General features: G+C 41.2%; 1 protein-coding gene across 9 annotated transcripts in view; it reads left to right on the top strand.

The window, feature by feature from the left end:
• The window catches only part of AOPEP (aminopeptidase O (putative)), a 402612-nt gene that overhangs the window by 53606 nt on the left and 321064 nt on the right, over positions 1–27942 (top strand). For all 9 annotated transcript variants that reach the window (XR_008628432.1, XR_008628433.1, XM_055125012.1 and 6 more), the window contains exon 2: positions 12322–13235. Coding sequence is in view for 7 of the 9 variants with exons in the window: in XM_055125012.1 (XP_054980987.1) it covers positions 12460–13235 (776 nt within the window). In the remaining 2 variants the exon portion in view is untranslated. The remainder of the gene's footprint in view (positions 1–12321; positions 13236–27942) is intronic.

Here is a 27942-nt window from a genome sequence, read left to right as displayed (position 1 = left end):
GAAGGTTGGAGGGATCGGTCTGGATGGGAGATATGTGCTGAAAGCAGATAAAGGACCAAACGTGATAACCTCTCAGAATCTGTATTGCAAACCATAATGTCCCAAAGTAGAGAGAGAGCATGGGGGAAATTGTCTGCCATGGAGTCAGAGGGAAGATGGGAAAGCGGAGGGTATACTGGGGACATTGGTGGCGGGGAATGTGCACTGGTGGAGGGATGGGTGTTTGATCACTGTATGATTGAACTCAAACATGAAAGCTTGTAACTGTTTCTCGTGGTGATTCAACTAAAATAAATAAATTGGCCTCAGATGGTGTGAGTCCCTATGGCTAGGAAGGCACAGACACAGGTGCCAGGAGATTCTTGTGGCTTTTTTAAATCATAAATGGGTGTTAGATCTTGTTGGAAGCTTTTTCTGCACTTATTGATGATAGGACTTTTTTCTTTCCTTTTATTGATCTGGTTTATCACATTAATTGATTTGAATTTGTTAAACTAGTCTTGATTCGCTTGCTCTTGATGATCTTTTTAATGTACTGTTGAATTTTGTTTAAGATTTCGTTGAGAATTTTTGCATCTCTGCTTTTCAAGTTTGTAATTTTCTCTTAGTTTCTTTTTTTTCCACTTTTTTTTTTTTTGCTTTTTGGGTCATACCTGGCGATGCACAGGGGTTACTCCTGGCTCTGTACTCAGGAATCACCCCTGGCAGTGCTCAGGGGACCATATGGGATGCTGGGAATCAAACCTAGGTTGGCCGCATGCAAGGCAAACACCCTACCCGCTGTGCTATTGCTCCAGCCCCTCCACCTTTTGTTTTTAACAGTCTGGCGCTCACAGGCTGCTTCTGGCTTAGTGCTTGGGAGTGACTCCTGGCAGTGCTTGGAGGACCTGGCAGTGGCTTGGAGCCACTTGAAGGCTGACTCCCACATGCAGAGCTCATGTTACAGCTTTTTGGTCTGTCTCCCAGCCCCCAATTTCTAATTTACACTTTTTATTTTGAAAAAGTTTTTAATATATTTTATTTTCATAAAAGTAGTTCACAATAGTTCATTACAGATAATATTCAAACACCAATTCCACCACCGAGCACCTTCCCACCACAATAAGAGGGAAGTGTGTGAAGGTTGTTGTATTTCATTCTGGAGCCATTTAAGCCTGAATTTAAGAGAATACAAGCAAGTTTGTTAGAAAGCAAACGAATGTGTGCTACTTTTGATAGGTTAAGTAAGATAGAGTACAAGAGGTCATGCGGCTGCATTCGCTCCAGGAAATTCTGCATCATTCTCTTCTGGGAGCGTTGGTTTAGGACTCTGGGTCTTGGCTATTAATAAGATTACATGGTGCTGGGGGCAGTTTGTGGGTGTGACTGCCAAGCTACTGGAAAACTGGGGATCTGGGGGTAGGAGACCCACTCCTGATCCGAGTGGGCTTGGAGATCTGAGTCACGGGTTCCCGCATACCTGGGCTTTTCTTCCGGCCCACTCTTGAGTGAGATTCTTCCCGTCTTGGGTGAGGCTCGTGCCCTCTTGGGTGAGGCTCAGTCGAGCATGTGGAGAGTGGCCTTGCACATGACGGTGGATGGGTTCAGGAGGTTTTTGGCTGCCAGGGTTCTGCTTGGGACGGGGAGGGAAACTCAACCCTCCCCCTTCCGAAGTGCCCCGGTGAAGACAGCCTGGCTTGGTGTCAGGATATTCTCCCTAACTTTTGCTTTTTAAAATGGTCTCTGTCTGCTTTCTGTAATAGGGTACTGATCACCTCAGAAAAACTGAAAGAATTCTGTTTCTTTTTGGTTGTTTAATTTATTGGCATAAAGTTGTTCATATAATTATGTATAACCTTTTATATTTTTGTGGCATCTGTTGTAAATTTCCTTTTATTTCTGATGGGGCTGGATCCATAGCACAGCGGGTAGGGCGTTTGCTTTGCATGCGGCCGACCCGGGTTTGATTCCTTCATCCTTCTGGAGAGCCCAGCAAGCTACTGAGAGTATCCCGCCTGCACGGCAGAGCCTGCAAGCTCCCTGTGGTGTATTTGGTATGCCAAAAACAGTAACAAAAAGTCTCACAGTTGAGACGTTACTGGTGCCCGCTTGAGCAAATTGATGAACAATGGCACAACAGTTCCACAGTGCTATTTCTGAAGTGATTTTTCAGAGTTTTGTTCATCATTTTATTTATGAGATTGGCTGTTTGTCCTCAGTTTTATTGATTCTGTTTGCAGTGTGGGGGCTCTAAGTGGTTCTTGGTAAATCCTGGTGTCCCACTTGTCACTCTTTTCTAGCCATGCTGTTGACTCAGCACAAGTACCCGGAGATGTGGTATTGTGGGCCCTGCAGTGGGGGTGGGGGGATATCAGAGCAGCCTGGCAGTGCTGGGGGCCCCCAGGCTCCTACCCTTCGGTGCTCGGGGATCACGTGCTGTCAGGAATTGAGCAGGACTGGGCATGCACCCTTACTGCTGTCCTATCTTCCAACCCCAAACTAGTTAATTCTTTTTTAAAAAAATTTTATTTACTGTGATTTATGAAGTTGTTTTAGGCATTCCATGTTACAACACCAATCCCACCAATGTCACCTACTCTCCATCAGTTTACACAGTTTCCCATCCAATCCACCATGCCTGTCCAATTAGCAGGCACAAAATTGTTGACTTTATATTGCTTATTGCAATACCTACTAAGACAGAAATTAATTGCATTAATTCCTTCTGTGATGGTGGTTGTTGCTGGGATGGATGGGGTGGTACATGTGTGCTGGCTCTCTGAGATCACACATGTGTGCTGGTTCTCTGAGATCACACATGTGTGCTGGCTCTCTGAGGTTACATGTGCATGTGGGCTGTCTGAGGTTACACGCGTGTACTGGCTCTCTGAGATAGCACACATGCTGGCTCTCTGAGGTTGCACACAGAATGGCTCTCTGAGATTGCACACAGGATGGCTCTCTGAGGTTGCACACAGGATGGCTCTCTGAGGTTGCACACAGGATGGCTCTCTGAGATAGCACACATGCTGGCTCTCTGAGGTTGCACACAGAATGGCTCTCTGAGATTGCACACAGGATGGCTCTCTGAGGTTGCACACAGGATGGCTTTCTGAGGTTGTACACATGCTGGCTCTCTGAGGTTGCACACATGGCTGGGTCTCTGAGGTTGCACACAGGATGGCTCTCTGAGGTTGCACACAGGATGACTCTCTGAGATAGGACACATGCTGGGTCTCTGAGGTTGCACACATGCTGGGTCTCTGAGGTTGCACACAGAATGGCTCTCTGAGGTTGCACACAGGATGACTCTCTGAGATAGGACACATGCTGGGTCTCTGAGGTTGCACACATGCTGGGTCTCTGAGGTTGCACACAGGATGGCTCTCTGAGGTTGCACACAGGATGGCTCTCTGAGGTTGCACGTACATGCTGGCTTTTTGAGGTTGTACACTTTTTTTTTAGTTTTTTATTTTATCCATTTTGTTGTATTTCATTTATATGTATTTTATATATTTTTATTGAATCACCATGAGATAGACCCTTACAAAGCTGTTCACGATTAGATTTCAGTCATACAGTATTTCAAAACCTATTTCTTCACCAGTGTACATTTCCCAGCTCCAGTGTCCCCAGGTTCCTTTCCGTCATCCCCCCACCCCCGCCCCCAGCTTGCCTCTATGGCAGGAGCTTTTCTTCTCTGTCTGTCTGTCTGTCTGTCTGTCTGTCTCTTTCTCTCTCCTTTTGGGTATTGTGATTTGCAATATTGATACTGAAAGGTTATCAAGAATATCCCTTTACCTATTTTTAACACTCAGATCCTGTCCAGAGTGATCATTCCCAGGTATTACTGTCATACTGGTCTCCTCTCTATTTTACCTACTCTCCTTCCCACACACACTTGTGGATGATTCCAACAATTGACCAATACTCCTAGCCTCTGTTTTCCCCGGCCATGAATATTAGTCTTACTACTATACATATTTTTTACATACCACAAATGAATGCAGTCATTCTATATCTGTCCCTATCCTTCTGACTCATTTCACTCAGCATGATACTCTCCATGTCCATCCATTTATAGGCAAATTTCATGACTTCATTTTCCTCACAGCTAAATAGTATTCCAACTATATATGCCATAGTTTCTTTATCCACTCGTCTGTTCTTGGACACTCGGATTGTTTCAAGATTCTGGCTTATGGTGAATACTGCTGCAATGAACATAGGGGGTACAGATGGTGTTTCTGCTGTGTGTTTTGGGCCCCCAGGGTATATTCCCAGAAGTGGTATTGCTTGGTCAAATGGGAGCTCAATTTATACTTTTTTGAGAAACATCCATATTGTTTTCCAAAAAGTCTGGACCAGTTGGCATTTCCACCAGAAATGAAGGAGAGTCCCTTTTTCCCCACATGCGAGCCTACACTGGTTGTTCTTATTCTTTTGAATGTGTGTCAATCTCAGTGGTGTGAGATGATATCTCATTGTTGTTTTGATTTGCATCTCCCTGATGATTACTGATGAAGAGCATTTTTTTCCCTGTGTGTTTTGGCCATTCAAATTTCTTCTTTGAGAAAGTTTCTGTTCATTTCATCTCCCTGTTTTCTGATGGGGTTGGATTATTTTTCTTGTAGAGTTCAACCGGTGCCTTGGATATCTTTGATATTAACCCTTTATCAGATGGGTATTGGGTGAATATCCTTTCCCATTCCGTAGACTGTCTTTGTATCCTGGTCACTGTTTCTTTTGAGGTGCAGAAGCTTCTTAGTTTAAGGTAGTCCCATTTGTTTATCTATGCTTCCATTTTCTTGGTCAGTGGTATTCAATATCCTGGAGGGTTTTGCTGACCTTGTCTTCAATGTACCTGATGGATTCTGGTCTGATGTTGAGGTCTTTAATCCATTTTGATCTGACTTTTGTGCATGGTGTTAGGTAGAGGTCTGAGCCTGTTTCTTTGCACGTAGCTGGCCAGTTTTGCCAGCACCACTTGTTGAAGAGGGTTTCCTTGTTCCACTTCATATTTCTTGCTCTTTTATCAAAGATCAAATGATCATATAATTGAGGGTGTGTGTCAGCATATTCAACCGTATTCCATTGTTTTGAGGATCTCTCTTTATTCCAGTACCATGCTGTTTTAATTATTACTGCTCTGTGGTACACTTTAAAGTTGGGGAAGATGATGCCTCCCATCTTTTCCCCTTCCAAGAATTGCTTTAGCTATGTGTGGGGGTTTGTTGTTCCATATGAATTTCAGGAGTGTTTGGTCCATTTCTTTGAAGAATGTCATGAATATCCTTATAGGGATCGCATTGAATCTGTATAATGCTTTGGGGAGTATTACCATTTTGATTGTTAATTCTCCCAATCCATGAGCAGGTGGTGTGTTTCCGTTTCCTCATGTCCTCTTTTATTTTTTGAGGTAGTGTTTTGTAGTTTTCTTTGTACAGATCCTTTACTTCCTTAGTTAAGCTGATGCCGAGGTGCTTGATTTTCTGAGGGTTGCAACACTGAGCTGTGGTGTGATCTTTACAAGATCATTTGTGAAAGATGAACCCAAACTAGTTTATTCTTAAAAAAGAAAAGAACATTTATTGGTCTTATTGGCCTTTTGTATTGTGTTTTGACTTCTATATTTCTGCTTTTTTATTATTCCTCTCATTAAATATAGACTTTTTGTTGTCCTTTTCTAGTTTCTTGAAGAAATATGAAGTCAGATTCCTTGTCTTGTTTCCTGATGAATCCTTGTTTATTACTGTCAACTTCTTGTTTTGCTTTCACAGAGAAGTTAGCACTTTTTCTATGTCCCATAAGTTCTGATGACTTGTGTTTCCATTCTTATATGATTTTGCAGACACTTATCTTGTGGTCCATCATGTAGTCTGCAAAGAATGACCCATGTACACTGGAGAAGGCGTGCTTATCTTTCTGCACGTGGATAGCCCTATTAAACCCAGAACCTTGCTTTTCTGATAAAGCTAATGTTCCTGTACTGGTTTTTGTCTCATTGATCTATCAGCAATGATAGAGGTTATTAAAATTACCTTGAACTATATTATCGTTCTTTATGTGTCTTTCTTCAGTATTATTTGTAGTTGCTATTTTTATGCTTGTTTATTAGGTACATATCTGTTAATGAAAATTAAGTCGTTTGGGGGCCCCTCCAAGTGGTAGTCAGGAGACCCCTGGGGAGCAGTTCCATGAAAGGGCCAACAAGGATGCCATGTTGCTCACTTGGACCACCCCAGAGTTGCTCGGGGTACCATGTGGTGCTGGTGATCAAAGCTGGATTGGCTGTATGCTAGTCATGAACCCTAAACCACTGTATTACCTCCTGTCCCCAACTTAAATCGCTCAGATATAGACCTGTCATTTTTTAGCGTATCCTTCCTTATTATGCTTTTTATCTTGAAGCCTGTTTTAACTGATACAGGTATGGCTCCCTCACCATTTCTTAGGCTTTTATTTGCCTGTGTGATCATTTTATAGCTTTTTACTCTGAGTTTGTAATTAGAATATTTCAGGTGTATCCCTTGTCAACAGTAAGATGATGGATTGATTTCTCCAGCTACTCTGTGCCAGACAGATTGGTGAATTCAGGTGATTGACATTAAACAAAATTACTAATGTAGAGGAGTTCTGACTCTTTTTAAATTTGGATTCCGGATATTTGAGGTTAGTTCTTGTTGCTGTGATTTCCCTCTTTCCCCTCTAACTTCCCTTGTACTTTGCTACTAAATCACCCTTTAGGTTGTGGGAAGGTTCCCTTTGCCACACTCCTGCTTTTGCCTTCTCTGTATGTTTGTCTTGAGACTCCCAGGCCTCAAAGCTCTGAGTTCCCTCTTATGTTCAAAGTCCCTTATTGTAGACCTCATTTGTGCTCCTCACCCCCGCCCCCCCATACTTTGTTTAAACTCTGTTCACAATGATTTGTTATAGGCCTTCAATATTTCAACACCAGTCCTACCGCTGCCACCTTCCCTCCACCATTGTCTCCATTTACCCAGACATCCTTCAAGCCTGCCCCCGTGGCAGACCCACTCTAATTTATTTTATATTGCTTGTTATTCAAGTTAAGTTTCTATGTTAATATTAGTCAAGATTTGTCCACTTCTGTATTATATCTCATCCAATCTGGTATGCTACTACTGGATTGTCAGTGTTGAAGAGTTTGGAGATGTCATGCAGCTGTATGGAGATGTCCATACAGCTGTGTGGTCCAGAAAATCCACAGTGCTTAACAGGTCAGATCTGTTGGAGTTAAATTTTCTACTGCTGAGTTTACACGGCCACTGAGGTGGCTCATAGGCATGACTGCCGGGACTTCTGGAAGTGCAGGGAAGTGGGGGAAGCTGGCTATCCCTATTCTGAGTGGGCATGTAGCTTTCAGCCATGAGGACCCAAGTAACTGAGGAAGGGCTAAGACACTGTGGGGTGCAGTAGTCCCGAGGTACAGGAGTCTGGCTGGAGGACAGCTTTGGGGTGTGGAAGTTAGTGGCAGCTGGAACTTTGTTTGGGTACTGCCTGCCCTCCTCCGAGAGTGCCCAGGTGTCTCAGCCAGGTACAGACGGCCAGGAAGGTTTTGCTGCTAGTTGATTTCTTTTGAGACTCATATATGAGTTTCTGGAACAAGGCCAATAAAGAACAACTTACATGGTGGTGGAGGTGGTTCAGCTGCTCTCCTTTCTAACATTAAAATTTTTTTTTTTTAATTGAATCACCATGTGTAAAGTTACAAAGCCTTCAGGCTTAAGTCTCGGCTATGCAATGCTTAAACACCCATCCCTTCACCAGTTCACATATTCCACCACCAGGAACCCCAGTATACTTCTCCCCACCCCGCCCCCCACCCCCGCCTGTGTAGCTGATAAATTTCACTTTACTTTTCTCTTTACTTTGGTTACATTCAATGTTTCAACAAAAAATTCACTATTATTGTTTGGCCCCCTCCCTCCAAAGTCAGACCTGTTGAAAAGGAAGCATTTGATAATTTGTTTTCCATTGCTGAGAATGAAGAGATATGAGGTTTTGGATTTCTGTATTTTAGTAACTAAGTCCAGGGAAATTTCTGCCAGAAACTGCATCACTGCAGGCTTGTACCTCCCTTTTGTGGTTGTCATAGGATGGCGGCCGGGGCTCAGTTCACAGTCTAGAGACATTTCTGCAAGCTGCTGGTGCCCAAAGTAGCTTAGCTGGCCTCCAGGGCCATGGTCGTGCCGCAGCGGAGAGGCACACGTATGTGGTCACTGGGGCCACATCTCGGCGGAAGGCGGCCTCCTTTCTAACATTTTAAGTTGTGGTATTTCTTTATTTTCAGATAGAGTTTCTTTGTCTTATGTAAAAGACCGTTCAGTGTATCTTAAAGTTTAGTGAACATGAACTCCTATAATTGTTGTTATGATGAAGCTTTGTATCTCTCCTTGAAATTTGAATGACTAGCCTAGCCAGATAGAATGCTCTTACTTGGGTGTGCATTTCGTTCAACATGTTGGTCATTTCATATCATTTCTTCTGGCCTGGAGGATTTCATCTGATTGATCTGCTGTCAGTTTTATAGGGGTCCTTTTACACACACAGTACACGCCCCCCCCCCCCCCCCCGCGCCCCCTTCACCTCTCCAACATACACATGAGACAGAGAGAGAGACAGAGAGACACACACACACACACACACACACACACACACACACACACACACAGAGAAAGAGAGAACACAAGAGATGTGCTCTTACTTTTTTTTTTTTTTTTACTTTTGCCATTTATTTGTAATGTGTGTAGGTGTTTTTGTTTTTGGATTTTATTTTATTTTATTTTATTTACCCTCTTTGAGCTCCTTGACATGGGGTCTAAGATTAGACTGTTCATCGGAGAAATTCTTACAATTTTTCCACCAATGCTTCTTTTCCACTCTGTCTTCTTATAATGTAGCCTCTTTTGAGCTCATCATTTAAGTCTTTTTTTCTCAGTTTTACTTTTGTTTTTCTTCATCTTGTTTTTGATCCATCAGCGCAGGAGAATTAGGTCTGGTATAGTGTGTGTGCTAAGGATCAAGTTCTGGTTTTTGCAGGCCTGGGTAGTTGAGTATGCTCCCCACTTTTGTTTGTACCAGTCTGTGTTGCTGTGAATCTGCAGCTAAGAATGGCCGGGTTCAGGTTTACTGGGCCAATTTTTCATTTATTTAATCCTGTGGACATTATACCGTTGCTGCCACCTAGTGTTTGGTATTCCCGGAGCCTGACCCTGCTTATGAGACAGTGGAATTTCTTAAACGTTACTGGTCACTTCTACCCATGCTTCAGTTGCACTTGGCCAACCTGGGTTCCATTTTTACATGGTTCCCTGCACCCCATCAGGAGTCATCTCTGAGTGCCACGTCATGGCTAAGTCTTGAGCACTGCTGAGTGTGGCTCCCCAAAAACCTAAAAAAAAAAAAACCCAAACAACAACCCCCAAATCCAATCCAAAACAACTTCACTTCTACCCTAGAGGAAATGGAGTGACATATTTTGGTAAATATAGAAGCAGAAGCTGACTGTGCTTTACTCATTAATCTTATTTCGCTAGGCCTTAATTATCATTTGGCGATAATGCCTCTATTTTGGGAGCTTGAACCTGATCTAGCATGACCTTTGTGACCCTATGCTTAACTCTGGAATTTGGCTTTCAGGTACTTTTGATTCTCAGTTTATCCTTCATCAGTAATAAAGGTTATCTTTTAGTCTTCACCTTGTTCATCCCCAATTCTGAACATAAAAAATAAGATGAGGTTAAATCAAGATACCGTCTAATTTTCTATGTTCAGAATTGGGATAGACCAAATGAGTACTATTTATTTGCCTCTCAGACCTTCAAAGCCAGGGATTCAGAAGGGAAGGAATTATTTTGGTTAGAGGGATAAAACAGAAGATGGTGGTCGTTTTAAAGAACCCCCAAGTATATTCAGATACTTGGGGGTATGATGGAGTTTCAGAATTTCAAAAATCATCTTAGTACAGTAGCACTGTAGCACTGTTGTCCAGTTCTTCATTGATTTGCTCGATCAGGCACCAGTAATGTCTCCATTGTGAGACTTGTTACTGTTTTTGGCATGTTGAATACGCCACAAGTAGCCTGCCAGGCTCTACCGTGTGGGCAGGATACTCAGTAGCTTGCTGGGCTTTTGAGAGGGACAGAGGAATCGAACCTGTGTCAGCCACGTGCAAGGCAAATGCCCTACCTGCTGTGCTATTGCTCCAGTCCCTCAGTACAGTAGAGGACAGATATTATCTGAGAATCAAGGTGGCAGGCATAGAATTGGAAATAGATGAAAAACACAGACATGTTTCTATTTGAGTGTGTTTAGGAATATGCTGAAGACCAAAGGATAGCTCTCTGCGGTGGTCAGTTGGCATGGAAGCTAACTTTGATGGGGAGGGCTCCGTGGGGCCTCGGTCTCCGCCACCTGGGACACGGTGCTGAAAACTGCTCTGTAGAATTCATCTTACTCTTATAAGAATTTTCATTCCATTTCATTCCATTTTCATTCTAATAGAAAATGAAAATGGAATGGTTTGGTTGCTGGAATGATATTCTAGAAAAAAGGGAAATAAGAATCTAGTTGGTAGAGTCAAAACAGAACTAGGAAAAAGAGATAAATTGAGTAAAACTTCAATTTGCTTGAAAAGTCAAGTAATTGAATTGACTTTAAAAATGCCTCCTGGGGGTGTGGAGAGATAGTACAGTGGGTAGGGAACTTTCCCTGCGTGTGCCTGATCCAGGTTTGTTCCCTGGCACCCCATGTGGTCCCCTGAGCACTGCTAGAAGGGATCCCAGAATGCAGTCATAGAGTCACAAGTTAGCCCTGAGAATTGCAAGCTGTGACCCCCAAACAAAAACAAACAATCCTCCGCCTCACCATTACCCTGATATCTAGAGATACAGTTTAAGAAATATATCTACTGGGACTGCAGAGATCGTATGCATGTTTATGCACGTGTCTTGCATGCCACCAACCTTTGTTACATTCCGGTATTACCAGGAATGACCTCTGAGCCCAAAGTCAGTAGTAGACCAGACACTGCCAGATGTGGGCCCAAAGCCAAAGAAAAGTACATGTATATATCTACACCATCAAAAAATTTTCTTTATCCATCTTTTCTTTTTCACTTTTGGTATAATCTACTTTTAAGTTAAAAATGCTATAATAATTAAAGATGTAATAGTAAAAGTATAGTTTAAAAATAAAAATCTTGGAAAATTTAAAAATAAAAATAAAAATTATATTATAAATATAATAAAACATACTAAATATATTATGATATAATAAGGCATATGCTGAATGAAATTAGGCCCACTAGGGGCAAAAATGTTTTTGTTTTTTTTTTTGGTGTATTGGATATGCCAATAAACAATAAGTCTCTCAATGAGAGACATTACAGGTGCCCGCTCGAACAAATCAATGAGCAGTGGGATGACAGTGACAGTGACAGGGGCAAAAATAATTTTAAATAATTTTATTTTGGCTGAAGTATTATAAAGTAGGAATACATAGTGATTCTGAGCTTTTATGAAGATTTTGGCATTTTATTACAACATCTTTTTTTGCATTTAATTTTCTTCCTTCTTCCTTTTAAAGGTATTTACATGCTTTTTTTTTCCACTTCAAATGAGAAGACTTTTGTTTGCCACAAGAAAGCTATTATCCAGAATGTTAATGGGTTTTCAGCTATTAAGATGTAATGATATACCTTGAGTATTTAACTATAAATTTGAAAAATCTCTGTGAACAATCTCAAAGGAATACTTAGAATGCACTCCTGGTAAATTGGCTCATTTTCCTGTAATTTACTGGAAGTGCTGCTATGAGAGCAGTCCTAATGTGAAAAGTACATTAATCCCTGGGGTTACATTGTATGTATTAAATTATTGTTATCAAAGAATAAAATGTACGAGGCCATTTAGACTTTATTCACATTTGTTACTTAAAATCACGGTAGAGAAACAGTCACTTATCTTTTGCTGCACAAAATCAGAAATAATAGATTTAATGTATCTTAAAACAAGAGGCACAGGGATGCGCTCTTGTCTTTTTACATAACAATCGCTGTTTTCCAAAACAATAACTGTTCTAGTTAGAATAGAATTCTTTTGGCTTTGTGGAGGCCCTTACATTCCAATGGAAACTGAAATATTTTTAGAAACGTGTAATGCAGCTCTCTTCAATGTCACTCAAAAAGATTTGTCTGCCCTCTAGCCATGACTTCTGCCACACTGACAGATTATTTAAGGAGTCAGAAAAAGGCTGCATGAACGTATAGCTAAGATCTTATTTGGGATTTTGCCTAATTTTAATTTTCTTCTTTTCTAGAGGCCTGAAAGTTATGGAACCATAAAATGTGACGTCAGATATCCTGTCATCCTCAGCCACTGATGATTCTGGAAGATTAAGGCAGCTAAGAAGCCCCTTCTGAGGTTCTAACCAAGCTCTTCAGCCATCAACCACATTATGGACGTGAAGCTGGACCCCTCCCGAGATGACCTGCCTCTCATGGCCAACACCAGTGACATACTTGTGAAGCACTATGTTCTTGATTTAGATATAGATTTTGAAAGACAAATCATTGGGGGCACCATAGTGCTTTTCTTTGAGTCAGAAAACAGATTCAAGAAGCAGAGTAGTTCAGAGTCAGAAGAAACCTTCAAATTTAAGAGTCCTGAACCTTCTCCTAGTCCTGTGACAAATACAACGACCCTCTTATCTGAAACCGAATGTAATGATTTTGCATTCTCTGGTAAAAGTGAAAAAGATACTTCTGAAAGAGATGGTAACCATGACAACCAGGAACAGACTTCTAGGACGAGTAGCTCAAAGCACTGTTGTGACACAGGGAATCATGGGAGTGAAGATTTTTTGCTACTGTTGGACTGCTGTGATTTATCTGTGTTAAAGGTTGAGGAGGTGGATGTTGCTGCTGTGCCAGGCATTGAAAAATTTATAAGTTCTCACAAGCTCCCAATTGATTCCAAGGAATTTAGGAATCAGGTTGTGCATGAACTTGTGTCTCTGCCTGCAGCTCATTGGAGGGAGCAGTTAGACTATTTTGCCCGCTGCAGCCAGGCTCCTGGCTGTGGGGAACTCCTATTTGACACTGATGCTTGGAGCTTACAGATCAGGAAGACAGGGGCTCAGACAGCCACTGACTTCCCTCATGCCATAAGGATACAGTACAGAACCAAGTCCCATGGGCAGTCAGTGACGTGGACCTCAGATCAGAGTGGCAGGTAGGTCATTTTGGCCGTCTTTATTCCCCTCTCCATTAAACTACTGCACTGGGAGATGAGCCTTTGAAGGGACCTTTCAGCACAGCAGACCAGTTCCTTAAGGGTACTCTTTCCAGGGGGCGTCGATAGGTCCATCTAGCAGCGCTTGATACTTAGTGCCCGTGAAGAAAGTAGACTCCCAGGAGTGCTCAACTCTGAGTAGGATTACTTCATGTTGAAAGGTTACCTTTTAAGACTCTCTCTAACTTTGGAGATTGAGAAGGAGACCTAATGATTCAATCCTGAGACTAGGTCTCAGCTGAGGTCTTTGCGGATGGCTTGAGAGCCCTGTATGTTCCCACGGGGAGGAATAGCACTGCAAGTTGGGTTGCAAGTGCTTCCAAATACAGCTGGCCCTGCTTTGTGACTTTCTTCTGTGCGTGCCTCTTGGCAGTCCTATTTCCCTGGACTTCGTCAGTTGTCATAGAATGTGAACAGAGCCCCCAAAGCTCTAAAAGATCTGTTTTTGACAAGCGTGAAGTCAGACCTGCTGAGACTATTCATTTGTGTTTTTTGGTTGTGATTCTTGGTATTAATGCCAGGAAGACCCTTTGTTTACAGTGTGGGGAGAAGGAATTGATCAGGCATGGATTTCGAGGAATATATTTAAGTAGACCTTGGTTTTTTCCTTCTTGCCCTTCCTACAGTACTTCAGAATTTTTAGAATACAAGAATTATTCAATTTTATTATTTTTATTGTTTTAGTTATTTCTTTACACTAGTGATTACAGTCAATATAGTAATTATTACAATATGACTAGAGGAATGTTGATCTGTTTTTAGATAGTGTTGGACTCCCTTAATGGAGGCAGTGTTTTCAGTAAATAGCTTCTATTTCCTCTTCAACCCACCTTTCAAATAAATTTTTCATTTTTATTTAAAGCATTTTAAAAAAAATTTCTAATGATCCTGTTCCTGTTCTCTAATCTTACTCCAGTTTCCCACCCTGCTCAGAAATGAGTTACCTTCCTGTCGTATTTCTGCTTGAGTCCAGAGACAGCCTTTGAGAAATTACAGGTTTAGTGCAAATGTACATCAGAATGAAAGTGTGGTGATTTACTTATGGAATAGTTTATGGGATAGTCATAGGAAGTCTTGAGGGAAAGAAACAGGTGTTCTTATTCTGTATTCAAAATTTTATAAAATTATTAGAAATGGAGTTTTCAATAAGACTTAACAAAATACTGTTTGTGACTACTAATGATGTAGCTTAGTGGTATTCCTCAGATGTGTGAGATCCTCTCTCTTTCTCTCTCTCTCTCTCTCTCTCTCTCTCTCTCTCAAGTTAAAAAATAAAATACTGTTGGGGCTGGAGTGATAGCACAGCGGGTAGGGCGTTTGCCTTGCACGCAGCTGACCCGGGTTCTACTCCCAGCATCTCATATGGTCCCCTGAGCACCGCCAGGGGTAATTCCTGAGTGCAAAGCCAGGAGTAACCCCTGTGCATCGCCGGGTGTGACCCAAAAAGAGAAAAAAAAACCAAAAAATACTGTCTGTGAATGCTTGAAAATAGTTTTCTTGGGGCTGGAGTGATAGCACAGTGGATAGGGCGTTTGCCTTGCGCGCAGCCAACCCAGGTGTGATTCCCAGCATCCCATATGGTTCCCTGAGCATGGCCAGGGGTAATTCCTGAGTGCAGAGCCAGGAGTGACCCCTGAGCATCACTGGGTGTGACCCAAAAAGAAAAAAAAAAGGAAAGAAAATAGTTTTCTTTTTCTGTTCTAAGATATTTCATTTTTGAACTAGAGTACTAGAGTTATAGGTAAGAAAAAATTATTGATACTGAAGAAATACTCATTATTACTCTCAAATAGTTCTCAGCAGATACTCTAGATTAGACGTGAGAATCTTACTGTATGTCATGTACAGAGTTAAAAATGAGTTATGGATTAGCGCTGGTTTCTCTAAAGAAATTAGAGGTCCTTGAGTTCATCTTCTCTAAAGAAATTAGTGACCCTCTTCCTGCAAGGTTGGGTTTGGTAAATTTACTGTTGATATTTTCTCTTTCAATAATTCAGTAAAATGCATGATAGAGCAGGAATTTAAACTGGATTCTTGCAAGTCTCTGAGTGTATGTTGATAAATAAAATGGCATTTATGCAATCTTACTAGATAACAAAAGCTTTAAAAAGGAAATTTTAAAAAATGTTTTTTTCTCCTTTTTATCTTTTTTAGGGGAAATTTTTTTTGTTCAAGGTAGTCTTCCCTGAATCAAATCTTCTTAAGCTTCCCCAGATATTTAAGAATAAATCTAGGTATATATTGGTAACTAAATATTTTAATGACTGTAAAGTGCCTAGGAATCTCAGATTGCTAGTGAGAAATATTTATTTAAGAAAAGAGCAAATAGCAATAATCAGGGTTAGAAAGGTTTTGTGATATAATACTGTGAAAGAAAAACTTTCACAACTGTGTGATAAATATAATTGGGTAAGAGCTTATGTTGTCCAGTATAGAAAAGCTACATTTTAAACTGACACTTGTTATATTTAATCCCTGAGTGACAGTACTCTTGACATACCTACCATAAATTGGATGAAAACCTTTTTAGTTTTTGTTGTTAGTGTTGTTTTGGGGCTATCCCCAGTGGTTCTCAGGGCTTACCCCTGGTTCTTACGGCTCCGGGGACCATACAGGATGCCAGGGATCAAACCTGTGTTGTCCATGTGAGGCAAGTGCCTTACCTGCTATATTATTATTCATGTCACTGGGTGAAAGCTTTTTGTCATTCTGATTTTACAAGTAGAAAAACTGATAAAGTAACTGGAATTTCCCAGACTATTCTATGTCTCAATTGTGAGCGGTAGCAACATTTCTTGCTTTGCATTTTCACCATGCTCTTTTCTGTTCATGATGATTTCACTGCATTTTAAAGTAGATAAATTGTATTGGTTTCAATAAATTTATATTTTTAGTATATGGAGATTGAAACTTAAAATTGCCAAATTGATACTTAAATTTTTTGTTCCACCAGTGGCTTTGCCCCTTCTCTCCATTTCTATCCTTTAGGCAAGTATAAAATATAAGTTATTTTGTATAATGATATAGAGATAAAATGACCATCTAAGAGGCCAAAAGATCCCCTGATGGAATGTGAAATATGAGAAAACAATTATATTAAAAATGTATGAAACAACTTTACTGATGAAGGGAGTGGGGGAAAGAGGGTGACCTAAGTCACTAGGAGAGGGCTGGGATCTGTAAGGCTAATGGTAATATAATTGCACATAAGTACTGTCTGTAGTTGGTAAAATTATTTGGGGGACAGGTCAATAATTTTTATATCACTCTGGCTGTATGCTGGATTTGAGCAGTTATGTAAGTAAATGGGCAGTGATGGGAGCCAGGTTTCTCGATGTTGAGGTGGGAGCTTACAGGTGAGAATGATCCGTGTGGAAATGAGTTGGAATTTGAGATATACTATTCATTTTTAGCATAGAGACTAATAGTGCCATGCAGAATGTTTATAGATATGGGTATTCCAAGGGTTACCATATACATGTCTTGGTTACCATATGCACATTTTACATTTCCTTGCTTATCAGTTTGTGGGGAGGGAGGGAGAGAGAGAGACCGAGGTAGAGAGGGAGGGAGGAAGGGAGGGAGGAGAGAGAAGAGAGAGAGAGAGAAGAGAGAGAGAGAGAGATTGGAGAAATCTGCCAGATAAAAGGATAATGGGTAGTCACAGGAGTGAAGTGAGATTAAAACAAAGTACCTATTCAAGGCAATAATAGCTAAAACCTCCCTAGATCTAAGAAGGAAACTGAGTATACACACAAATTTCTAAATGTAAAAAGATGTATGAAGGCATATCACGTTGTCAAAAGTCAACAATAAAATCTTGCCAGAAGCTGTGTCTTTAGGAGGAGTAGCACCCAAAGGCATGCTATTCAAGTTAATCAGATTTCTCAGCAAAAACCTACAGTGTGGGGGAAAGTGGAAAGATACATTGAGAGTTCTAAAAGAAAAACTTCCCTTCTAGAATACTGTGCCCTAAATATTATCGTTCAAAAGATAAAGGCTTTCCTGGGTAAACCAAAACTAAGGAAGTTGCCTCTATACTATGAGAAACGTTAAAAGAAAGTTGCCTACAGTGAAAGCAAAAAACGTCAAGCTTTGAGAAAAGTGATAAATAGCAATACAGGATTATAAACATAAACAAATAAAAATGAGCACAACAGGGATCAGAGCAGTACAGCAGGGAGGGAGATTGCCTATATGTTTCTGACCCCACATGGTTCCCTGAACTTGCCAGAAGTAATCCATGAGCATAGAGCCAGAAGTAAGCCCTGAGCACTGCCAGCTGTGCCACCCCCTCCTTGACCCTGCCCACCTTGCCACCTCTCCAATGAGTCAACAGCAAAACATCAAATTGGGAAGGAACTAAACAAATTTTGTTTCTGGGATTTTGGTGGTAGATATGGTAAATTACATATACATAAAAAGTGTTAAGCTGTCTCTCTGCAGTTCAGTAATTCGCAAACTACCAGTATATCAATTTTAAAAGAGACAATAAATAGGTAAATTAAATTTAAAAATAGGGAAAATCCAGAGAAACACCTGTGAGGTAGGTGAAGCGCTTACCTCACACAGCGTCCTATCCATGTTCAGCCCTGGCACCACATATGGTCCTCCAGGTACTTCAAGGAGTGATCCCGGAGCACTTCCAAGAATGGCCTAGCCACCTCCCACACATAGGGGAAATGCCATAAATATGCAAATATGTTCAAAATTCTATATTCATGATAGCAGTGGTATAATTATTCAGTCTGACAATATTAGATTGACCATAAACACTGATTTATTCAGTCATTCCTTTTGTAGGCTAATCAAATCTGATAATTATTTTTAGGTATTTTTGTGGGGAGAGGAGAGGTGCTTTGCACATACAAGACATATTTCCTATCATTGAGCCATGTTCCCAGTCCCCTTGCTTTATTTTTTTAAGAAATCAATAATATTGACATTGTACTTATTATCTTGCTTAAAAAGGAAAAATGGGTCAGGAAACAGAATGGCATGCACAGTGAAATTATAAAATCTTTAGATTGGAGAAATCTGTCAGACATAAGGCTACAGATATAGGTAATAAAATAGGATTGATTGAATGACAGGTAAGTAAGAACTAGAGGGATATGACTGAAAAAAAATACAGTGTTCTGGAAGAGAAATATTAATGAAACTGGAAAAAAATCTTGGTTTTGTTTATAATGCTCTATAAATATTGATTTACTTATAACTTGGGGCTAGAGCAATAGCACAGCGGGTAGGATGTTTGCCTTGCACACGACCGACCCGGGTTCAATTCCTCCGTCTCTCTTGGAGAGCCCAGCAAGTTAGTGAGAGTATCCCGCCCACATGCAGAGCCTGACAAGCTACTGGTGGCGTATTTGATATGCCAAAACAGTAATAACAAGTCTCACAATGGAGACGTTACTGGTGCCCACTCGAGCAAATCGATGAGCAAGGGGTGACAGTGGATAAATACAAGGGATATTAATAATTGGGAACACTATATATTGCAACTTTGTGTATCATTTTGAACTTAGAAAATATGTCTAAGGAGCCAGAGAGTTAGTACAAAAAGCTAAGGCACTTGCCTAGCATGTGGCCATGGTTGGAATCTTGTCATAGTATATGGTCCCCTGAGCATCTCCAGGTGTGGTCCCTGAGAACAGACTTAGGTATAGCCTCTGAGCCAAAATAATAATAAAACTAGCAAGATAAATTCTACTTAAAAATTACCTTAATATTGGAAATAAATCAGTGTCTCCTTACCCTTCTAAGGGATAACATTTTTTACAAGATAGCAATGTTCTCTAGAGAACTAAAAATATATTTGAAACTATCAAAGATTGTTCCTTTGTTTTGTTTGCTTTTGTGTCACACCCTACTGTGCCCAGGGCTTACTTCTGCTCAGTGCTCTGGGATCACTCCTGGCAGTGCTGGGGGACCGTATGGTGGTTAACACTTCTAACAGTACAGAAAGGCTGTTAAAAATAATAGGCTCAAATCCAAGTCGACTGTTCGCAAGGCAAGTGCCATATCCCTGCATATTTCTGCAGCCCCTTCAAAGACTGCTTTTTCTTGTAGTGTGAAAAGCTTTATCCTTACTATTATTCTAATATGTTTCTGAATTTTAATATCTGGAAGCATAAAAGCCACGCTTTTCCTCTGTGGCTTAGCCATTGTGCAGCTGTGGCAGTTCTTGAACTGGAATGTCTTTTTCCCCCTCCATCAGTCAGATATTAGGTTAATTTAGGTGATCTTAAAAAATGACAGTCCGAACAAGGAGATAAGTAGTGGTCTGATACACTACTTTGAAAAATGTTTGCTTTTGTTTAATGTGTATCTGCCCTTAAGCAATATTTTGATGAGAACAAGGACAGGTTCAAGAATGTTAAAGGTGTTCTTGGTAAGTTAGAAAGGATGGAGACTTAATAATAACTTGACTTTTTTCTAAAGAAAAAATGTTCTTCCCAAACATTTTTTAGGAGGCAAACATTACCCTGATACCAAAAGCAGACAGAAACACCTCAATAAAGGGAAGACTACTGACCTGTATCCCTGATGAACACAGGTACAGAGATCTTCAAGAAAATACTAGAAAATCAAATCTAACAACACATCAAAAAAAAACGAAAAACACCATGATCAGGTGGGATTCATTGTTGAGATGCAAGAATGGTTTAATATACACAGGTCAACATAATTCATCATATCAGTTCAAGGAATAATAAAAATCATATGATTGTATCAATGGAATTAGAGAAAGCATTTAACAAGATCCAGCACCATTCATGATAAAAACTCTCAGTTAAATGGGAGTTGAAGAAACTTTCCTCAGCATAGTTGAAACCATTTTCCATTAGCCCACAGCTAACATAGTCAGTGGTAAAAAACTGAAAAGTTTTCTCTAAGATTAGGCACAGGACAGAATTCTCACTCTCGCTCTCTTCTACTATTCAACATAGTATTGGAAGTCCTTACAGAAAGTAATCAGGCAGGAAAAAGATATTAAGGCATCTAAACAGAAAAAAAAGTCAAACTCTCCTTATTTGTAGATGACATGATACTATACTTAAAAAGCCCTAAAGAGACTACAGAAAGGCTGTTAAAAATAATAGGTATAGTAAAGTGGCAGGGTACAAAATCAACATGCAAAAATCCATGGCTTTTCTATATGGCAAATAATGCAAATTGCAGGCACAATTGTGCCTCAGAAAATCAGGTACTAAAACTACAAAACTAAAAGAAATAAGAGGACGTGAAGAAATGGAAACATATTACCTGCTCATGAGTTGGAAGAATTAATCTAATCAGAATGGCAATACTCCCAAAGCAGCATACAGATCCAGTGCAGTTCTTGGAACAACACTGAGCATGTTCTTCAGAGAAATAGATCAAACACTTCTGAAACTCATATGGAATGATACATTCCCCTCCCGCCACCGCCAATAGCGAAAGCAACCCTACGTAAAAGGATGGGAGGCATCACTCTCCCCAGCTTCAAACTGTACTATAAAGAGGTAAAACAGCATGGTACTAGAATAAGGACAAACTCTCAGATCCATGGAATAGATAATTGGAATGGAACTACAAGTCTAGAGACAGACTCTCAGGAGTATGGGCAGTTAATCTTCAATAAAGGAGCAAAAAAGAAAAACATGAAGTGGAGCAAGGAAAGTACATGATGTTAGGAAAACGGCTGAAATGAACTCAGATCCCTTTCCAACACCATGCACAAAAATCAAATCAAAATGCTTAAAGACCTCATTATCAGACCCGAATCTATGTTATATTGAAGAAAACAGGTGGAACTCTCCATAACATTGAAGCTGGAGGCCCCTTTAAGGAGTCAATGCTAATGGATAAGCAAACAGAAGCAAAGATAAATAAATGGACTACACTAAATTAAGGAGCTTCTGCACCCCAACGGAAGTGAGGACCAAAATACAAAGAGAGCCCACACACTGGGAAAAAGTATTTGCCTACCATTCATCTAATAAAGAGCTAGTATCCAAGATAACTTTACAAAAAAAAAGAGAAAGAAAGAAAAGTCCAACCCAATCAAAAAAGGGGGAAAAGAGATGAACAAAAATTTCCTCAAAGACATACAAATGGCCAAAAGCCATATGAAAAAGTGCTCTAAATCGTTATCACAGGGACACACAAGTGCAGTATATTACCTCACACCAGAGAGACTGGCACTCATTAAAACCCATGTCAGCAGTGTTGGTACAGATGAAGGTAAAAAGGACCCCTAGTGCTGTTGGGAATGTTGACTGGTCCAGCCATTTTGCAGAACTAGGAGTCCAGCTTCAATATGACCCAGTAATTCTGCTCCTTTGTATATACCACAAGGGTTCAAAAGCACAATGAAGAAACGACATCTGCATTCCTGTGTTCATTGTAGCAGTATTCATACTAGCCCAAGGCTGGAAATAGCCCGGTGTCCAAGGGCAGGTGGATAGAGCAACTATGGTATATCTATGTGCAGTGGAGTACTACTTAGCTATAAGAAAAGATTTGTACAATTTGCTGCTACATGGATGATCTAGAGAGTATGATGCTGAGTGAGGTTAGAGGGAGAGAGACCCACATAGGATAATTTGTCTTAGATGCAAGATCTAAAGAAACATAGCACAGGGAAAACAAGTGCCCAGTAGGGAGCCTGCCTGGGGCTGTGGTCTTACAAGGGAAAGAGGACTACAGCCCAGGGTCACTGGGAGGAAGGGAGCTGGAAGGCAGTAGAGTGGAGCCCTGTCAGTAGCAGTTCTGTCCACCACAGCACCAGACATTCAGTTTTAAAAGGTGCCTGTTACAGAGGCAGGCGGATGGGTAGAGGAGAGTGGACACTGGTGAAGGGATTGGTGTTTGGAGTGGGAACATCGTATACCTGACACCTAAACAGGAGTATCTTTGTGATAGATGGTGACTAAATTTTAAAAAGTAAATGAATTTTACAAAGCACCCAGTGTGTGGCACAGTGAGCCAGAGCATTACAAACAAGCGTGTGGTACCTGGACCCCACCACGGTAGCAGCAGTAGCAAGGAGAAGGGAAGAGGTAAATAAATTAATCTTTTAAAGATCATAGTTGGGGCTAGATCATAGTACAGGGCCTTGTGTGCCCCTTGAGCACAGAATCAGGAGCGACCCCTGAGCAGATTTGAGAGTAGCCCCCAATCACACAGCTGACCCCAAATCTCCAAAATAGTAGCCTCTATCCTATTCCGTAGGGTCATAATAGCAGCCAAGGAGCCTGCTGGGTTAGATCTCAGTTACACTGTTGCCCTCCCTGCATGTGAACTGATGAATAGAGGATAGTTTGGTTACATATAAGACATTCATTTTTAAAACTACAATTAAAGAATAAAAAAAAAGGAAGTTCCTAAAGTGCTGTGTTTCTTTGATTTAGATAAAACCAGGATGAAATTCTCAAAATACTAAGGAAAAGATCAAGGTGAAATTCTCAAAATATTACCTTTATTAGCTCAGCTATTGGAAGATGTAGAATTCTGGTGTAATTTTAATTTGACATCAAAACCAGATATTAAAACATATAGCCCCTCTAAAAGTTGTACCCCTACTAAAATAGTTTGTATCACACAATTTAGGAAAGTATTAAAATTAAAGTGAGCAGGAGATGTTTCAGAAGGGATTTTAGAACAGAAGGGAATTTCCTTCCTTCCTTCCTTCCTTCCTTCCTTCCTTCCTTCCTTCCTTCCTTCCTTCCTTCCTTCCTTCCTTCCTTCCTTCCTTCCTTCCTTCCTTCCTATTTTATTGAATCACAGTGAGATAGTTACAAGCTTTCATGTTTGGGTTACAATCACACAATGATCAAACACCCATCCCTCCACCAGTGCACATTCCCCACCACCAATATCCCCGGTATACTCCACCCTTTTCCACCCTCCCCTGCCTCTATGGCTGACAATATTCCCCATACTCTCTACTTTGGGGCATATGGCTTGCAACACAGACACTGAGAGGTCATCATGTTTGGTCCATTATCTATTTTCAGCATGCATCTCCCATCCCAACTGATTCCTCCAGCCATCATTTTCTTAGTGATCCCCTCTCTATTCCATCTACCTTCTCCCCTCTGCTCATGAAGCAGTCTTCCAGCTATGGGGCAATCCGCCTGGCCCTTGTATCTACTGTCCTTGGCTGTCAGCCTCATGTGACGTTATTCTATACGCCACAAATGAGTGCAGTCCTTCTATGTCTGTCCCTCTCTTTCTGACTCATTTCACTTAGCATGATACTCTCCATGTCTACCCATTTATAAGCAAATTTCATGACTTCATTTCTCCTAACAGCTGTATAGTATTCCATTGTGTAGATGTACCAAAGTTTCTTTAACCAGTCATCTAGAGAAAGGACTATTTTGAACTGGAGAGAGAGTACAGTGGGCAGGACACTTGGCTTGCGTAGGGCTGGCCCTGATTCATTTCCCAGCACCACATATGAGCCCTGAGCCCTGGCAGGAGGAATAGTCACAAAGCCAGGAAAAAGCTCCAGGCATCGACAGGTGTGGCACCAAAACAAACAAAAAAACCCAAACTATTTGAAATGAAAATGGAAAGGACTATTTCTAATTTGTGTCTTTTCTTGTTCTTGCTTCAACAAATTAATACAGATCTTGAGAAAAGGAGGAAAAATACCCATTCATTCTGTATATCATTTTATGGTGCAAAGAAAGAAGCAGTACCAAATTTGAAAAGGTTTGGAAGGTTCTTTTTTAGCCTCTTTCTCCTGTTGCTGCACATTCTAGATCTCCTTTTGTTTCCTGGAATCCCAGGTGAGTCATGAAGAGAAAGACAATGATGGACTAACTTAATTTGTTAGTAATAAAGATAACCAGCCTTCTCTCTACCCCCAATGAATACTCAAACATCAGCAGAAAATTAGAGATGACTGTGACCTGTACCCAAGAGTGGAGCATGTTGAGAAGGGTCTGGATGATGAGACCCTAGAGAAACCTAATGCTCCTCAGATCTTGCAACCAACTGGCTGTATAATTTTTAGGAAGTTCTTTTACAGCTCCATGTGAAATAAGGAGATCCCATGAGGGAATCTCTAGGTGTCTTCTCCATATAAATTCAGTATTCACAAGGGACTTACAGATGATAATTACTGTGTACTTTTATAAGCAGCTTATCTTTTTGTACCAAAATGCTTTTGGTATAGTGGTAGTGAATATTTTACTTTAAAATGCTTTCATTTAGTCTAGTCCATTTTTATTTTATCCAAAATCTGTTTTTAAAACAAATCAAAGTAGCATTCTTCTTGGAATGGCCATATGTTTGGTATGATTGATGAAACTTGGTCTTCGTGATTGTACTGTTGTGTGTGTGTGTGTGTGTGTGTGTGTGTGTATGTGTGTGTGTGTTGGGGAGACATAATCAAAGTTGACATTTTCTTTCAGTCCTGGTCTTCTATTTTTATGTACAGGAAAGCAAAAAGATTGCTCACCTGCAGTAGAGACTAAAAGGTTTAGTGAAAACTTGGAGTCATAAAAATGCCCTTATGATATAAACTCCTCTTAAAGGTATTATCTTTTAACACCACATCAAATAAGATTGGGGGAGGGTATAGTTTCTGTGTTTTGTCAAATCTGACCATGTCCTGAATATGTATATAAAAGCTGTTGAAATTACAAAAACCTGAAAGACACTTTGCTTTGGAACCTTCCTCTTATGTATTTTTTCCTTCTTAAAAATGTTATAGTAAGAGAATGATTTAGTGTCTATCAGACATAGGTGTTTATAGAGATGACTTTAGATAGATGACTTGAGAACACTTCCAGAGTGATTGCTCTGGAGAATGAGTGAAAAACTAGAAGGACAGATTGTAGAGAAATGGTGCACCAGACATCTAAAGCGGGAGGTAGCAGAAGAGCAATGTGAAGGGAGTGGGAGACGAAGCTGAGTGTTTTCAGAGAGCTTGCGCAGGTGTTGGGCTAGGTGCCACGACGTAATATTATAGAAAGCACCTTCTAGGTCAGGACGAACTCCAGAACAGGGGAATATAGAGCTAACGTTCTTAGAAGGGAAAAATAGAGAATTGGGAAGTAGGATAGTGATCATACACTCTTCTTAAATCCAATCAATAGGAGGACTTCATCCCTCATTTGTGTGGCACCAAACTCAAATTTCCTGGCAACATTAATACTTCTATGAAGTCATTGTTCCCAAGATTTCTGAGATTGGTCAGACTTTACTCCTGCTCTTCAAAACTATTTTCAATTAGTAAATCACAAGCCCTTCAAAACTATTTTTTTTTTTTTTTTGCTTTTTGGGTCACACCCAGCAATGCACAGGGGTCACTCCTGGCTCATGCACTCAGGAATCACCCCTGGCGGTGCTCAGGGGACCATATGGGATGCTGGGATTTGAACCCGGGTCGGCCGCGTGCAAGGCAAACGCCCTACCCGCTGTGCTATCACTCCAGCCCCCAAAACTATTTTCAATTAGTAAACCACAAGCCTCAGGTCCATGCAGTTTTCCCCTGCCTGTCACTTGTATCACCTGTATCACCTGTTGTTTCGTTGCTTATCGATTTGCTTGAGTGGACGCCAGTAAAGTCTCCCTTCATCCCGGTCGCGTGCTAGTGTAGGCCAATGACGTCTGCTCACTCCAGGAACAGGAAGAGCATCAAACCATTTTAGCAGCCATTTTAGGATGAGTAAGGACTCATCCTTCCCAATGCTGCTGTATTGGGGGCTCTTTCAGGGTCAGCAGAATGAGGCCCATTATTGTTACTGTTTTTGGCGTATCAAATATGGTACGAGTAGCTTGCCAGGCTCTGCCATCTGGGTGGATACTCTCCGTAGTTTGCCGGGCTCTCCGAGAGGGACGGAGGCTCCAGGAGATTTTGCCAGTGGTTGTAAACCCCCTCAAATAGTAAAGAGGTGAAACTCTTTCTCTTTTGTCCTTTCTTACAAACTTGATTATTTTACTGAATATCCTTTCCCATTTTATAGCTTGATCATCTTATTTTTTTGGTCTGAAAACTGAGAAAATACTATTATTTATTGTTATATAGTAAATTATTCCAAAACCAAAAAGTTATACTCATTTGTCATCTTGTGTGGTTTTTAAGTGCCAGGGACTCTGGATGAGCTTTGCTGTGTGCTTCCTGCTCAGGATCTCCCTCAGGGAGCTGCCTGCTGGCTCACAGGCATCTCCGGCCTCCTTCAGACTCCCTTGCAGGGTTGCTGTTGACAGACTGACGTCACGCTACCTGTGGGGCAGAGGTCTCTGTTCCTACTCTGAGTGTCTTCACTGCAGCAGGAGCGGGAATTTGGGATAGATCCGTAACAGCCGAATTACCCTAAGAATTGAGACTGAGTACAAAAGTAAGAGAACGTAGACGTAGGAACAGAATACGAGATCTGCTTCCCTTTGTGAGAGACAGGAAAAGTCTTTGGAAACCTGCAGACTAGAGCCTACCACTTTCTGTGTCATCGTCCATCTACTTAGTTTGGAAGTGACTCATAGGACGTGCAGCTAAGAGCAGTTGTGGGGTTCATCCTTCTTCAGTGAGACAGAAAGCTTTGCTTTGGACCACTCTGTCCTCAGGGGCCACTCTTGCAGTGTCGAGGCGCCCAGTCTTGTGGTGCCGGGATTTGAACCTGCATGCAAGGCAGCTGCCTCTGGCTCTGGAGACCTTTGATTCCTTATGTCTTTCATGGTCAGAAAAAGCAGTGGCATTCCAGTCTTTTCCCAAGTGATGTTATTTTTCCTTCTTGGGAGCTTTTCTTTTCTTTTTTTTTTTTTTTTGGCTTTTTGGGTCACACCTGGCGATGCACAGGGGTTACTCCTGGCTCTGCACTCAGGAATTACCCCTGGCTGTGCTCAGGGGACCATATGGGATGCTGGGATTGGAACCTGGGTCGGCCGCGTGCAAGGCAAACGCCCTACCCGCTGTGCTATCTCTCCAGCCCCTCTTGGGAGCTTTTCTAAGGTGGGCTTCGGGGACAAATCAAAGCATTTCTGAGAATTTTCAGAAGACTTTTGCCCCGGCTTTCCGAGGGGATGTTGTGTAGCTTCCCTCCACCAGTCTGGAGGAGTTTCCTTCTGCCTTCTCTCACGGGTTTTGTTTCCACAGCCCGAGGCAGCCATGGAACTGAGAATCCGGCTGATCAGAGTGGAGCTTAGAGCCCATTGAAGTTTATAAGGGATTCAGAATAATCTTTGAGCCCTTGCCTTGGCCTTGGATCTGTGAACTTTGAATGCAGAATACGTTTGTGAACCAGCATAGTGGAGGTCACGTCTGGCCCCTTCTCATCATTCTTTTATGTGTGACTTAAAGGAGTCAAGGTAGTTTCCTAGAGTCTTCGAATAAGTTTACAGTCTAGACAAGATGAATGTTTCTGGATGTCTGACCTCCTGACCCCGCCCTCTGTTGGACCTTGAGCCTGCTCACAGGCACACATCCAAGTGCACATCCTGCTTGCTGGCTCTTAGGTCTTCTCTTTGCTGTGCTGGCATCACTGAGTGACAGGAGGCTCATTCCCTGGGATTCCTGTGCTCCCAGCTTTCTGCTAAGTTCAGTGGGGAAAGAGGAGTCACTGGTGATAGGCCAGCTCTTTCTTCTCCACCACCTCTGCCTGGCTTCTCCAGCAGTGACTGAGTCCTGTCTGTGGTTTCAGTGCCCATA

This window comes from Sorex araneus, chromosome 2, assembly GCF_027595985.1.
Source record: "Sorex araneus isolate mSorAra2 chromosome 2, mSorAra2.pri, whole genome shotgun sequence".
NCBI lineage: Eukaryota > Metazoa > Chordata > Mammalia > Eulipotyphla > Soricidae > Sorex > Sorex araneus.
This window is presented reverse-complemented; position numbering and strand designations above follow the sequence as displayed.